At 59.8% G+C, this 12,512-nt stretch overlaps 1 protein-coding gene across 8 annotated transcripts in view; it reads right to left on the reverse strand.

The window, feature by feature from the left end:
* HDAC4 (histone deacetylase 4) overlaps nt 1-12,512 on the reverse strand; it is a 291,082-nt gene that overhangs the window by 10,499 nt on the left and 268,071 nt on the right. For all 8 annotated transcript variants that reach the window (XM_059929089.1, XM_059929090.1, XM_059929091.1 and 5 more), the window contains 2 exons: nt 3,978-4,096; nt 2,334-2,467 (listed from right to left, as the gene is read on the reverse strand). In XM_059929089.1, the coding sequence (XP_059785072.1) occupies nt 2,334-2,467; nt 3,978-4,096 (253 nt within the window). The remainder of the gene's footprint in view (nt 1-2,333; nt 2,468-3,977; nt 4,097-12,512) is intronic.

Below are 12,512 nucleotides of genomic sequence, written 5' to 3' on the forward strand. Positions count from 1 at the left end.
ACCTAGTCCTCTGTGACCTTCTCCCCTGATCATGAACTTGGGCTGAATGAAAGGGTGGCATTTATCCATGAAAAGCCACATGATTAAATACAGAACCAGCCCCAAAGAAACCTCCCCTTGGGGGTGACATGTAACGGCAAAAGTGACTACCCACCTGCCGAGGGCCCCTCCCTGGGCCCTGCCCAGCGGGCTCCCCGCAGATCTGCACGCACCACGCACTCCGAATAAGTGACATTTCACTGTCACTGTCACTGAGGGTTGCAAATGGCTTGAAGCTCTAACTATCCAACACATTGACTCTTGGAGCAAGGCCGACCTTCAGACCCAGCCCCGCGGGGGCCCCTCTGCTGTCCCCCCCGCGGGCGGCCGGCTCTGGGGGCGGGCGCTCCCAGCACAGGCCGCCGTCCGCAGCTGGCTGCCCGTGGGTGCGAGCCGCCCTCGCACCCGGTATCAGCATCATCAAAGGCCGCGGGGCAGAGGGGTGAAGCGCCGTCCAACTTCCTGGCATTAAAAGATCTTTAAGAGACCTCGATAAAACTAGTGCGTCCTGCTTTTTGATGTGTTTCAGTAAAATAACATTTTCTTGCTAGAAGAGCAGGAACAGGCCTAGTTGAAAGCCGAGTTCTCTACTGTTACTTTAAAATAACTGGCTCTAAAAATCAAAAGGCTTCAGGATGGTTTGAATATATAAATCAGTTACCTTCTACTGGTAAAATTTACAGGGGAGATTGCTTTATACGAAGAGAGGAAAGGTGAAAAGCCGTGGACACTTTGGGAAGCAAACAGGTATTTGCTGGGGCACATTCATGCGTGTGGCTAACCGGCCGACCGGGAAGGAGAGATGCCACCAGGACCTTGGATCCAGGACCTGTGACTTAGGTTGAAATGAACACCATCCACGACACACAAAGGTTGTCAGGGGAAAACGGAGCCGTCCCGGGTGCCCGCCCACTGGAGCCCACCGCCCACACCCCGGCTGCCAGCCAGCGGCCTGTCCTAGTGGACGGCCAGGGAGCGCGAGCCCAGGCTGTGGACAGCCACGGGCAGGTGGCCGCACAGGTAGTGCCTCACGGGGAGCCGGGCCTGCGACTCTGGCTGCGGGTCCTACTCGGCCTCCGTGCCGGGGGTCCAGCCCTCCCTGTCCGCCCCTGAGCTCGGCCATCTGGCGGTGCTGCTCCAGAAAGCACACACCTGTCCTAGGGCTGGACTCGGCCACCCCCACTGGGCACCAGGTAACCCTGACCCTGCTGGGAGAGCGTCCTTGCGCTTTGCGAACCTGGAGAAGCCCCGTTTCGTCTGATGGGGTGAGGGAGGTGAGTCCCAGGGGTGGCATGAGAGCAGGGCCCACCGCTGTCTCTGGGTGTCCCCGCGTGGGCCCTCTGTGTCTGGAGAGCTTGGGCCCCGGGCGCCTCCCTGCCGCAGGCTGGGCCGGTGACCCAGGGCACTGGGCTTGCGCTGCCTGAACACCAGCGGCTCTTTCCTTGGGCCTTCATGGTGACACCACAGCACGCAGCAAGAGAAAGCCACGCTGTGGGCGGGCGGGCGGGAACCTCCCAGGCTCCTTTGATGGGGTCAGGAGGTTGGTACGTGACCCCACGTCCAAAGGCCATGGATGGATTTAAAGTTTCAGGAAGACCACATTTCTGAAATTCAAGGTGGAACCTACAAATCAGGCCCGTCATGAACTTTAGGTTCTCAGCACCAACTCCGGCAGCACCTCGCCCGCCCCGTCTGGTCTCCCTGCGGCTGGGGGGGCTTCCTCTACCAGGAGTACCGGTGGGCGTGAGAAGCCCCGGCCAGACCGCACGGCGCTCGGGGCTGGAACGCTCCCAGTGGCCCTCCCACCCTCGAACCCTGCGAAGTTCCCCCTCCTGGTCCAGTCCCGACCCCCTGAGCCCGGGCCGTCAGGCCACAGCGCCGAGCCCAGCCCTGGGCGTCACCCGAGGGTCAGAGCAGCAGGAGAGCCGCAGTGGATTGGGGCCCCATGCCCCGGCCCCCGAGATGGCGTGGTGACACCTCGCCCAGAACTTGCCTTAGAACGCCCCAGAGACCCGACCGTCCACGAGGAGGACACCAGTTAAGGCGTTCTCCCCGTAACCCACACGTAAAGCTGAGCACCTTTGAAAGACTGATCCTGAACCCTCTTCCCAAGAGAAACGGGTTCTGCCGTTCTGCCCACCTCCTTCTGGCCACAGCCAGATGGTCTGGTCAGGCGTGTGAGAGCCCTCCTAGGTACGGGTGGCAGAGAGCGCACACGCCGCGGGGACAGCTGAGCAGAGCAGCCCTGGCCCTGAGCCGCGTGGGCCCCGAGCCGCCGTCTCCTGTGCTCCTACCTCGTTTCCCAGCAAAGCAGAGACGCAGGCTTCCGAGGCGTCGCAAATGGCTGTGAGGTCATGGCCCCCCTCCAGCGCCAGAACGATCCGGCCGCCAGCCAAGCCCATCAGCTGCTTTGTCAGGTACCCGAAACCTGCAAGGGAAACGAGATCCAAGTCAAGGGCAAGGCTGGGCTGTGGCGCCGACACCTGGCAGTGGATCAAAGCATCCAGAAGTGCATCACATCATGTTGCAGAGACCCAGGGGCTGGCACACGGAGACACCTAATAGAAGCCAGGCTGGATTGTAATAAATTCATTGAAGAATTTGGGTTTGGGATTCTTTCTGATCTCCTTGGGAATAGGAATTACGATCTCGGAGCTTTGATTTCACGGTGCCGCAAACCATCTCGTTTGGGGGCGGGGAGGACCCCGGGGGGAGCCCCTCATCCCTCTCCTGCTGGAACCGCAGAGGCCAGGAGGCAAGAGCACGGCAGGGCAGCTGCTACGGCGTGGCCACGCCCATCCCAGAGCCCGGGGGTTTCTGGTCAGCCGATGTGCCAGCACACGTGTGCACACATACACTCACACGCATCCGCACCACGTGTGCCCCTCCAGGGCTCTCGTACATCCGCGTCTGGGACATCTGGCTTTCATCAATAGCCACAGCCCTTCCACCGCACCCATGTCACCCTCCCCCTGGCAGAAAACGCCCGATGGGTAATGATATTACCATCCTCGGCCAGAACAGTCTGACATTTATTAGGGAGCCAGGGAAAACGAGGCTGCGTGACTAGCCCCGTCACAGGCTGGCCGTCGGCAGAGCGGGCCCGGTGTCGGGCTCTGCTCCCTGGCACTTCTGCCCTCGGCCCGGTCACCTCGTCAGCCCCTCGCCCCCCCCACCCCCGGGAGGTGGACTTGGAGAGGCTGCCCTTTGTTTCCGTCGTTCGTCTCCGCGGACCCACGCTCTCCCCGTGTGGGGTGAGGGACAGGCTCTCCTTGACCATCCCCACTGACGGCCAGCACAGGGCCGCCCGGGCCTCGCCTGAGTCACCAGGGCCGCGTCTAGGGGCCCCAGAGGAACCCCAGGCACCTGGACCACAGCGACCCCTGGGGGGCCGGGCAGTGTGGCCGGCAGGGGCGTCTGGGGGCCCTTCTGTGGACCGAGGCCGGAGGCCGGCGGTGGGGCGGGGGAGGAGCTTTCATTTCTTTACGATTTGCTGTGACAGAGCAGAAGCAGAGCCCCTCCTCCCCTCCGACTCCGAAGTAAACCTGCTGCCGGCTACGCCCGTCTTCCCGGGTTTTAGGGTCTCCCCTCCCAGCCCCCGACCCCACGCGGGACGACAGCCCTCAGGAGCACCGTGGACCCAGCCGCCAGCTGACAGCACCAGCACGCGGGCCCCGCGCTTGCGGGCTGCACAACCTCATGCCAGCACGACCTCTGGGCAGAGACCCCCGCGGCGGCTTCCCGGTCTACACGGGCCTGCTGTTCACCCCGTGTTCTATGGGGGTGCCGGCGTCATGCTTTTGGTAAGATGTAAAATGGAGTTTCCTTCCGCTGCCACGGAAGAAGAAGCCTGGCGTACCCAGCGCCCCTGACGTCTGATCCCCAAACAGCAGCACCCCCTGCACCGGGCTCCCGGGTCACCTGCAAACCCGACTTACATTTGGCGGAGAGGTTGTAGCCTCCGAGGGGCGTGGGGTGGCCCTCCACGGCATCGAAGCCTGATGACACCAGCACCACGTCTGGGGCAAACTCGTTGGCGATCGGCATGACCACAGTTCTGCGAAGGGCGGAAGGAGGTGACACCGCGTCGGCCGAGGACGCAGCTGGGGAGGGGACTGGACGGCCACCAGCGCCGGCCGTCAGGGCCTCGCGGTCACCGCCCAGCACCGGGGACGCAGGGCTGCGTAGCTGAGCAGGTGCTCCCCTTCCACTGCCCCCTCCCCCGCCAGGCCACACCGTGGGCTACGTACGACTGACCGAACGACCCGCTGCTCGCGTGCCAGGGGGATGTGTTAGGCTAATTAAAAAGAAATCCAACGCTTAGAATCTCTAAAGGGAAAACCGATGACCAAATTTAAGAGGACTGACCGATTAGAAATCTAAACAGAGAAGTTCAGCGGTTAAGTCACATTCGGGAAACAAGGGGAAGAGTCTACCTGAAAAGCGGGGGAAAAGCATTGTTAACACAACGCCCCTGCGCCCCCAGCTCGCAGTCTAATTGTACCGGCTCGCTCTGTAAATCACGCTTCGGTTGAGACTGGAGAGACCCACAGCAAGCCAAACGCTCGTGTCTGAGCCGGCTTCACTGCGTCTGGAAAACCATCCCTGACTTTCCGTCTCCTTCCTGCCCCGTGCGGGCGGGCTGGGCAGACCACGGCGCGGGGCCTGGCCTCCAGGGCAGGCCAAGCAGGGGCCACGTGGCTGCCGGCGCTGGCAGCCTCTGCCGACTCGGCCCCCCACCCCCGGCTGGAGGAGCCTGGGCGTCGCACCGCACGTTGGAAAGCCCTGCCTGCTGCTCTGGGCCACTGGGCGGAGGGGCTGCTCCGCGTCCCGCAGCTTCCCCGGGACGCGAGCCCAGCTCCTCGCCTCTGAGACCCCCTCCCACCCCAGGTCTTCAGAGGCCCGCGTGGGAGGGGGTCAGCGCACTGGGCACGGCCGACGGTCCCCCGCCACGTGCCGAACTCCAGAGAGCGCCACGGCCACAGGGTGCAGGGCGGCCCCCGAAAGCCCCCACAGGTTCTCGTTCAGCTTTTATTAAAGGGAGAGATTGCCACTTAGGTTGGCAAAGTCAACCCCGGGAGACAACAACTTTGGCCGAAGAAACAAAATGCTCAAGACTAAATGTTTCTCCATCTAGGAACTATTCTGAATGGCAATCCTTGAGGAGTTGAGGAGTTCCTCTGATTTCAGGTGGTGGAAGGGCCGAGAACCCCAGAGAGCCTCACACAGGTGAAGACCCGGCCGCCCTTCTCTGCAGGATCCGTGGTGCGGAGCCAGGAAGCCCTGGCCCGGGTGCTGGAAGACCCCAGGAGCGCTTCACGGGGAACGTCTGTCCTGCGATGGGTCAGGTGCTGGAGAGTCTGCCATAAAGACCCGCACCGACTTCACACTTGGCACTTTGCCCACCGAGAAACCCACCTCCGGAACTAGGGAGTCACGGACCAGGTGGGCCTTTCAACATCTCCCTGCTTTTATTTTTCTTTCTTCTGAGGCTGCACCCAGTTCGGTTTCCTCCGTAAGTGTCTCTGCACAGCTGATGAAAGCAGCTTCAAAGGATCCAGGCTCTGTGCCTCGCGGACCACCCCCCGCTTTGGGGGCCCAGGAACACGGCGTGTGACTCTAGACCAGGGGCTGGAAAGCGTTCCTGCCAAGGGCTAGAGAGTACTTCCGTCTTTGGGCCACGTGGTCTCAACACCACCCTTGTCACGGGAAAGCAGCCTCACATGACCGCGTGAGCGCATCGCCGTGGCTGTGTTCCAATAAAACTTTACTTAAAAAACACAGGCTGGGACTCGGCCCATGGGCCGCAGTTTGCCAACCCGGCTCCAGACTCCTGCCATTACAACTTTGGTAAAGTTCTACCACACATGACAACAGCCCCAGCTTTTAATGTTTCTTTGTGCCACTGGGACGCTGTCACAACAGTTCCCAGAATCTGTAAACACAAAGTAGAGAGCGCTGTCTTTTAAACACAGCATCTGTGTCAGAGCAGGCCTGGAGTACGTGTTAACAGTCCTGCCACGGGGGCCGGAAGTGGGGAAATTCCTGGTCCAGGCAGGGAGGAGGGAGAGAATGCCTCGGGGATCCAGGAAGAACTGTCCTCTTTCATCTCCACGCCCAGCAGATGTGGTCTGTCTTCCCAAACGTACAGGCCACCGTCCGCCCGTGAGGACCTGGCGGGGCTCCTCCACAAGGGCCTTCATCATTCCAGGGAGACTGGTTTTCAATTATTTTAATGAAGTTCTTGTCACATAAACTTTGTCTTCAGGCCGGAGACCAGTTTCAGCCGTAGTCTTGGTATGGATTTTAAAGCCAAGACAGTTTTTCAATGAAAACCACAGACATTTCATGCAGACACCAGCTCATTCAAAAAGAGCTTCGGCAGCCGTTTTGAAGCAAGTTCATGTTGGGGGGCTTTAGTTCTCTGCTTTGAAGTATCGCTGAGCTATTGCATTTCTAATCCCCCCACAAAATTAAAAAAACAGCCCTGTTAAAATCACCATTAAAGGAAGTTAATACCAAGAGGGTCTCTGGTGTCTGTGCTTGGTGTGTGGCTTCACCCCAAAGCCAATCATAACGAATTGTAAAGCACAGTTGATCCCATGTGTTGGTGTGTGGTAGGGTGTGTGTGTGGTGTGTGTGTGTGCGTGTGCAGGGCGGCAGGTGTGGGTACATCGTCAGGCACGAGTGTGAGCGGCTGGGACCGTTGATGTACATGTACACACACACTCACTGCATTTTCTTGATTTGGGACCCTCTAGGTTGTAATCCCAAACACTTGCTAAAGTAAGAAAATCTGAAATGGTGCTGTACGCCAGGCGTGTGCCGAGTGGGTCTCCAGCACTGATTTTCAGTGAGCCCTGAGCCCCGACAAATGTCACCTTCCCTCGACGGGACTTGGCTTCCTCGCAGGTAAGAAGAGGGCTGACGGCGGCACTCCTGACAACCCCGCCGGCCTGCCTGCTGGACCCTGCAGCATCACCCCGCCCAGGGCCCTCGTGCCGGAGGGAGGCTGAAACCTGCTGGACCCTGCAGCATCACCCCGCCCAGGGCCCTCGTGCCGGAGGGAAGCTGAAAGCGCATCACCATTTAATAGGTTCTGCAAAGGAAATGGGAAACTGGCCTTACATTTTATTTCTAGAATGAAATTTTAAGGAACAGCTTAGCCTGAAAATAATAAGATGTGAATATTTGCTGGAGGCCTTCTCTCAAACCACCGCTTTAGTGCGTCCATGGGGTCCCCTGTGACCTTCTGCAGGGCAACCGAGGGCAGAGAGGGTGGGCTGGGAGCTTCCCAGGGTAGCAGACCCCCGATCGCCCGCTTACAAGGAGGCGAATGAGCCGATCCCTGAGAGAAGAGGTGGCCGGGTGCAGCCCTCCGAGGAGGAAAGCGGGGAGGAGACAGTTGTAGGGACGAGCAGCGGGTGTCCCAGAGCCTCTGCGCCCCTGGGGCTCATGCTGGGGGTGGAGCTCAGGTGGGCAGAGCCGTGCAAACCACACGTGCCGCTGTGGCCCGTCGCCCTCCTGAGGCCTCCTCTGGGCCCGCTCCTGGGGCCTCTGCTCCGGACACCATGCCGTGCCCGCCCCTCCGTCTGTAGCTCACCAGCCGGTCCACACCTGCGGCCAGGTTGCCACGGGGAAAAGCTGGGCTGGGCAACGGGGCGGGTGTCGCTGACAAGCCGGTTCCCGCTCAAGCCAGCCAGGGGCGCTCCGGGAAGGTGGCAGTGCCAGGTGGTTCTACAGGGCACTCACAGCTCCCAGAATCGTTTCTTACAAGCCACCCCATAACCTCAGGTGATCAGATTAGGGGGCGAACCAACACACCGTCTCCAAATCCCACAGTGGAATCCAAATGCCAGAGCTGATTCAAGAGTCGGCTTCAACTTCTAGAAGGAAAGGAACTTTCGAATCGTCCCCCAACCAGGGCCCTGCACAAAACCCACCACACTTGTGGTCGACACCCGCCGGGGCACACAGCCTGGCGTGGCCAGCGGGCCGAGGCGCTGTCTTCGGGGGCTGTGATCACCGACGCCGGGGCCTCCGCCGGAGCCGGGGTTCAGGCCGGGTCGCTGCCCCTGGGTCCCTGCTGCCCCTCCAAGTGCCCCGGAAGCATGGTCCACACAAACTGGCCCCTGGGCATCCCCCTCCACGCGGCCCCTGGACGCTTCACCCACACAGGGCTCCTCCCTCACTGCCCTGCTTTTGGCTGGTCTCGCAGTTAGGCATCTCCAGCCAGGAGAGCGCCCGTGAGCTGGAAGCACCAGGCAGAGGACACCAGCTGTGGCGGAACCCCGAAGCCAGACCTGGTTTTACAGGAGGTTGTGGCCTGGGTACCTGACAACACAATTTCAATCATCACAGCGTTCTGATCATTGAAAACTTCCTTTCGTTGTATGTTGTGCAACTTCTTGCTTTGAGGGCCAGGGCGAGGGCAGGTGTGTTCCCTCTGGGATCTGGAATCTCCGCACACCTGCACGGTGGGCGTGGCCTCTGAGCCTCCCTGCTTTGGGGTCCCCCGTGTCCTTTCAAGACCCCGTCCTCTCCACCAGGACCGCCAGGCGAGTGGCTGGGGCACCTGCTCGTCAAGCAGCCGAACTCTGCTGCGAGTCAGAATCAGAAAAAATACGGTGATGACGGGAACTCAGCTGCCCGGCCTGGCCGCCCTGACGGCGATGCCACGGCCTGTCGGTGATGCCACGGCCTGTCGGCGATGCCACGGCCTGTCGGGACAGAGCTGGACTCGGCGGGCAGGCTGAAACCCGTCCGCACGGGACGCCGTCCCCGCTCCTGCCCCTCTAGGCCTGGCCGCCCTTGCCCACAGCCCCCGTCCCACAGGCCGCGGGTCTCTTCCCACTCGGCTCGCCCCGCCTCCCCCTGCTGAGGGGGGGACGCTCCTCCCCCTGCCCCTGCAGCCTCCTGGAAGGGGGGGGTGCATCGCTACTCCAGACCCTAATCTACCCTTGCCCCCTCCCGCCCCTGCGCTCCAGGTCCCACCCGTCACCCCCCAGGAGGCCCCGTGCCCGCCCAGCCTCCCGCCCCCGCCAGGCACCATCCTCGGGCCTTCACACAGGTGGCGCGGAGGCTCTCAGAGCACGCAGCCCGCCCCCCTCACTGCTCCCTTAGTCCCCCAGCACTCGGCACCCCTTCCCTTTGCGTGCCCCGGGAACGAATGCCGGAGGCGGTGAGTCTGCCAAGGGGCCCGCAGACCCAGCCCAGCCTGAGGAGCGGGTCTCTGCAGGGCCGGGCGGGACCTGGGCAGGGGGCCTCTCTCGCCGCCCCACGGGGATGCTCACCTGCCCGCTGCACCCCCAGCTCCCGCTCCCCACCAGGTCCTCGGAAGAGCAGTCTTCACTGTCTCTTCTCCCCACGTCCCTTTCGCTCCCGCACCCAGAACATTCTGTCCCCCCCACCCAGGCTGTCCTTCCTGGGTTGCCGGTGGCCACCCAGCTGCCAGACTGGGAACACTTTCCAGCTTTTTGTGTGAAAATCTGCTAAGGCTGAGGGTCCCGAGACCCACCTGAAACCCACTCCTCCTGGTGTGCCCACCCTCCTCCCACGCCAGCGCCCTGAGACCTCGCTGGACCCCCCGCCCTACTCCCCGCCCCGGCCAGGTCCCCTCATCCTTCCTGGGCTCCCCTAGGGGACCCAGCGTGGTCCACCCCTCCCGGGACCGAGCCTGTCACCGAGCTGCTGCGAGACTGCTGGTGACCGTGCAGGCCAGGCCCTCGAAGGCTCCAGAAACGTCGGGGTCAGACAGGGGGGTTCCACCGTCAGGCCTGCTCCTGCGGGCACGTCACCCTCCCCGACACCCCCTGCCGGCTCTTCCTCCGGGGCTTGGCCGGAAAGCTGCCTCACCTGAGGGCAGGTGTGAGCCCCACTCCGTCATCACATGCTCGCCTCACCTGCTCGGGGCCCTGCCACCCACGAGGACGGTACCGCGTGTGCCCCCTCTTTTGCAGGTACAGTGACGGCTTGCTGAACGCGGGATTGCGAAACTCTTGAGTTTTTAGCTAATATTTTTTTGCTTCTGAAATCACTGCAGAATGTCCTCAGACAAACTCTCTACATAGGAAAAGACGTGGATGCCCTTAAAGAGATACAGAATTGCCTCTAGCAGGTTTCAAGTCAGTATCTTCACAGCCCTGAGCGCTGGGCCCTCGGGGCACAACATTTCTGGAACAGATACGCCATCGTGAATGCAGCCAGTGCCACCAAACTGTACACTCGCACGTGGTTCAAACAATATGTTTTATATATATTTTAGCACAACAGAAAAAAAAAAAGTTGACAAAAACCAAAACATACCTTATGGAAGAAACAAAAGAGCCTCAACCTTCGTGCCAGGCTGGAAAGGTCACGGTAAATGAAATGAACCTGCCCAGCTGCTCAATTTAAAGGCAACTCTCACTCACCAAGAGATTAAAGCTTCCACTCTCGAATACCCAGTTTCACTGCCATCTCTGATAACCTTTACGATATCGCATTTAAATCCAGACTACGACCTAAGAGCACGACGAACAATCCCAGCTCCATCTCTGTGCCAGGCAGCAGGTAAGTGAGGGGTTAAAGAAAAGTACATCATTATCTCCTGGCCTGGAGGCCTCAGCCCTGCTCAGCAAACTTCAAAGCCGCTGGCCTGGCTGGTTTGAATTAAGGTTCCCTTTTCTCCTACAAGTCTCCAAGCCCAGGAGAAAGTGCCGCTGCCTCTGGATTTCATTAGGGGCAATTTTCTTATCTCTTCTTCATCTCGGGCTTGATCTCCTGAAATGCAACGAGGCAGGCGTGGGTCTGAGCACAAGGTACTGCCTCGAAAGCATGAAGGCACGCATGTCCTGGGCCCCGGGGAGCGGGGCAGAAGGAGGGAAAACGGATCCTGACCCTCCTTCCCCCATCCGATCGATGCCCAGGGAACCATAAATTGTAAACTTCAAAGTGCTATTTTACATTAAAATCAATAAAAAAAAAATCCTGAAACGATTTTCCTTTTCAAAGAGGCTACTTGAGCTTTACAAAGTTCATTTGATAGGACATCATCATGTACACGCTTGGCAGAAGACTAAAACGTAATGTCAACAGGGACTCAGAGTGAAAGGTCCATCTCAAAACTGGCGGGGTGGGGGGTGGGGGGACCTCCAGGACCTGCCTCGCCTGCCCGCTGGGCCGGATGCGGGCCTTTCCACCCCGATCAGACTGCCCAGTGCACACTGAGACAGGCCCTGGGGGCCGATCCAGTCGGAACCTGGCCTGAAGGGAGAACCACCATTTTTATAGCTTTAATCCACAGTTTAAAGAAAACCCCGCCTTTTCTGCCTTCACCAGAATTCAGCGACACTGGGTCCCACGAGGCCCCAGAGTTCACTCGGGCTCTCTCTATGCCTCTTACATGGAGTCCAGACCCTTTACCTCTAAGGGAGCCCCCTAAGAGGGCCGGTTCTCTGGGGGGAGGTGACAAAGTGCTGGTGGCCGGAGGGCATCTCAGGACAGGCAGTGACAACCCCGCAGTGATGGTGGGTTCAGATTTCCTGAAGCTGATATTTAACTATGTACATGAGCAGCTTTCAGATGTGGTATCCGTTTGGGGGAGTCTTTCTCCCCTAAATAAGGGAGGGCAAACGTCAACATTACATTACATCTGATCAAGAGGAGGAACAAACAACAAAATTAAACCACTGAGATCAGAGGAAAAAGCGATCCAGGTGATGATCAGGGCAGGCCTTCTAAGGAGGTGATGGACTCCTATTTGCACAGACCAGTTTCATTGTTGAGCCGTTATTTCTATGAGCTAAGTGGTTGCGGAAGAGGCCTCATGTCGGCCGAGCCACCCTTGGGGCCAGGCCTTTGCATCACCAGACCCGGACACCCACCCTGAGGCTGGGGACCAGGACCCAGTTTCCAGATGAGGAAGCAGATGCTGCGAGGGGTCACGTGACCCATGACCTCTGCTGCCCCCCACCCCCCAGCATGAGGCAGGGTCCTCGGCCAAACTTTTACGGGTGTGTCCTTTGCTGGAATCTCACCCGCCAGACACGACACACTTGCGCTGACACGCACACGTGCACACGCACCCACAGACACACACACACCAACACAGACGCACACGTGTCCACACAGAGGCATGTGCATCACACATACACACACCACACACGCTTGCATGCAGGACAGCAAGAGCACGTAGTCAAAGAGGAAGGGAGAAAAGTCCCCTGGAAACTTCATGGGATTCCAATGCCTGGTGCAGACATGGTGCTTTTAACCAAGACTGAAGGTCTGTCGGCTTCGCCACCAAACAGAACTCTCCTCCTCCCGAGGGCCCCTGGGACTCGCACTTGGGCAGGTGCTGCCCCCCAGGCCACTTGCTCCTTCTCCAGCAGGAGAAGGAAACCTATGCTCTGAGCACCCATTTCTGGCCACAGGAATCCCTTCCATCTGGCCCAGATCAAAGCAGAAATCACCACTTGATGACAAAGGCAAACACT

This window comes from Balaenoptera ricei, chromosome 7 (genome assembly GCF_028023285.1).
Source record: "Balaenoptera ricei isolate mBalRic1 chromosome 7, mBalRic1.hap2, whole genome shotgun sequence".
NCBI classification, from domain to species: domain Eukaryota; kingdom Metazoa; phylum Chordata; class Mammalia; order Artiodactyla; family Balaenopteridae; genus Balaenoptera; species Balaenoptera ricei.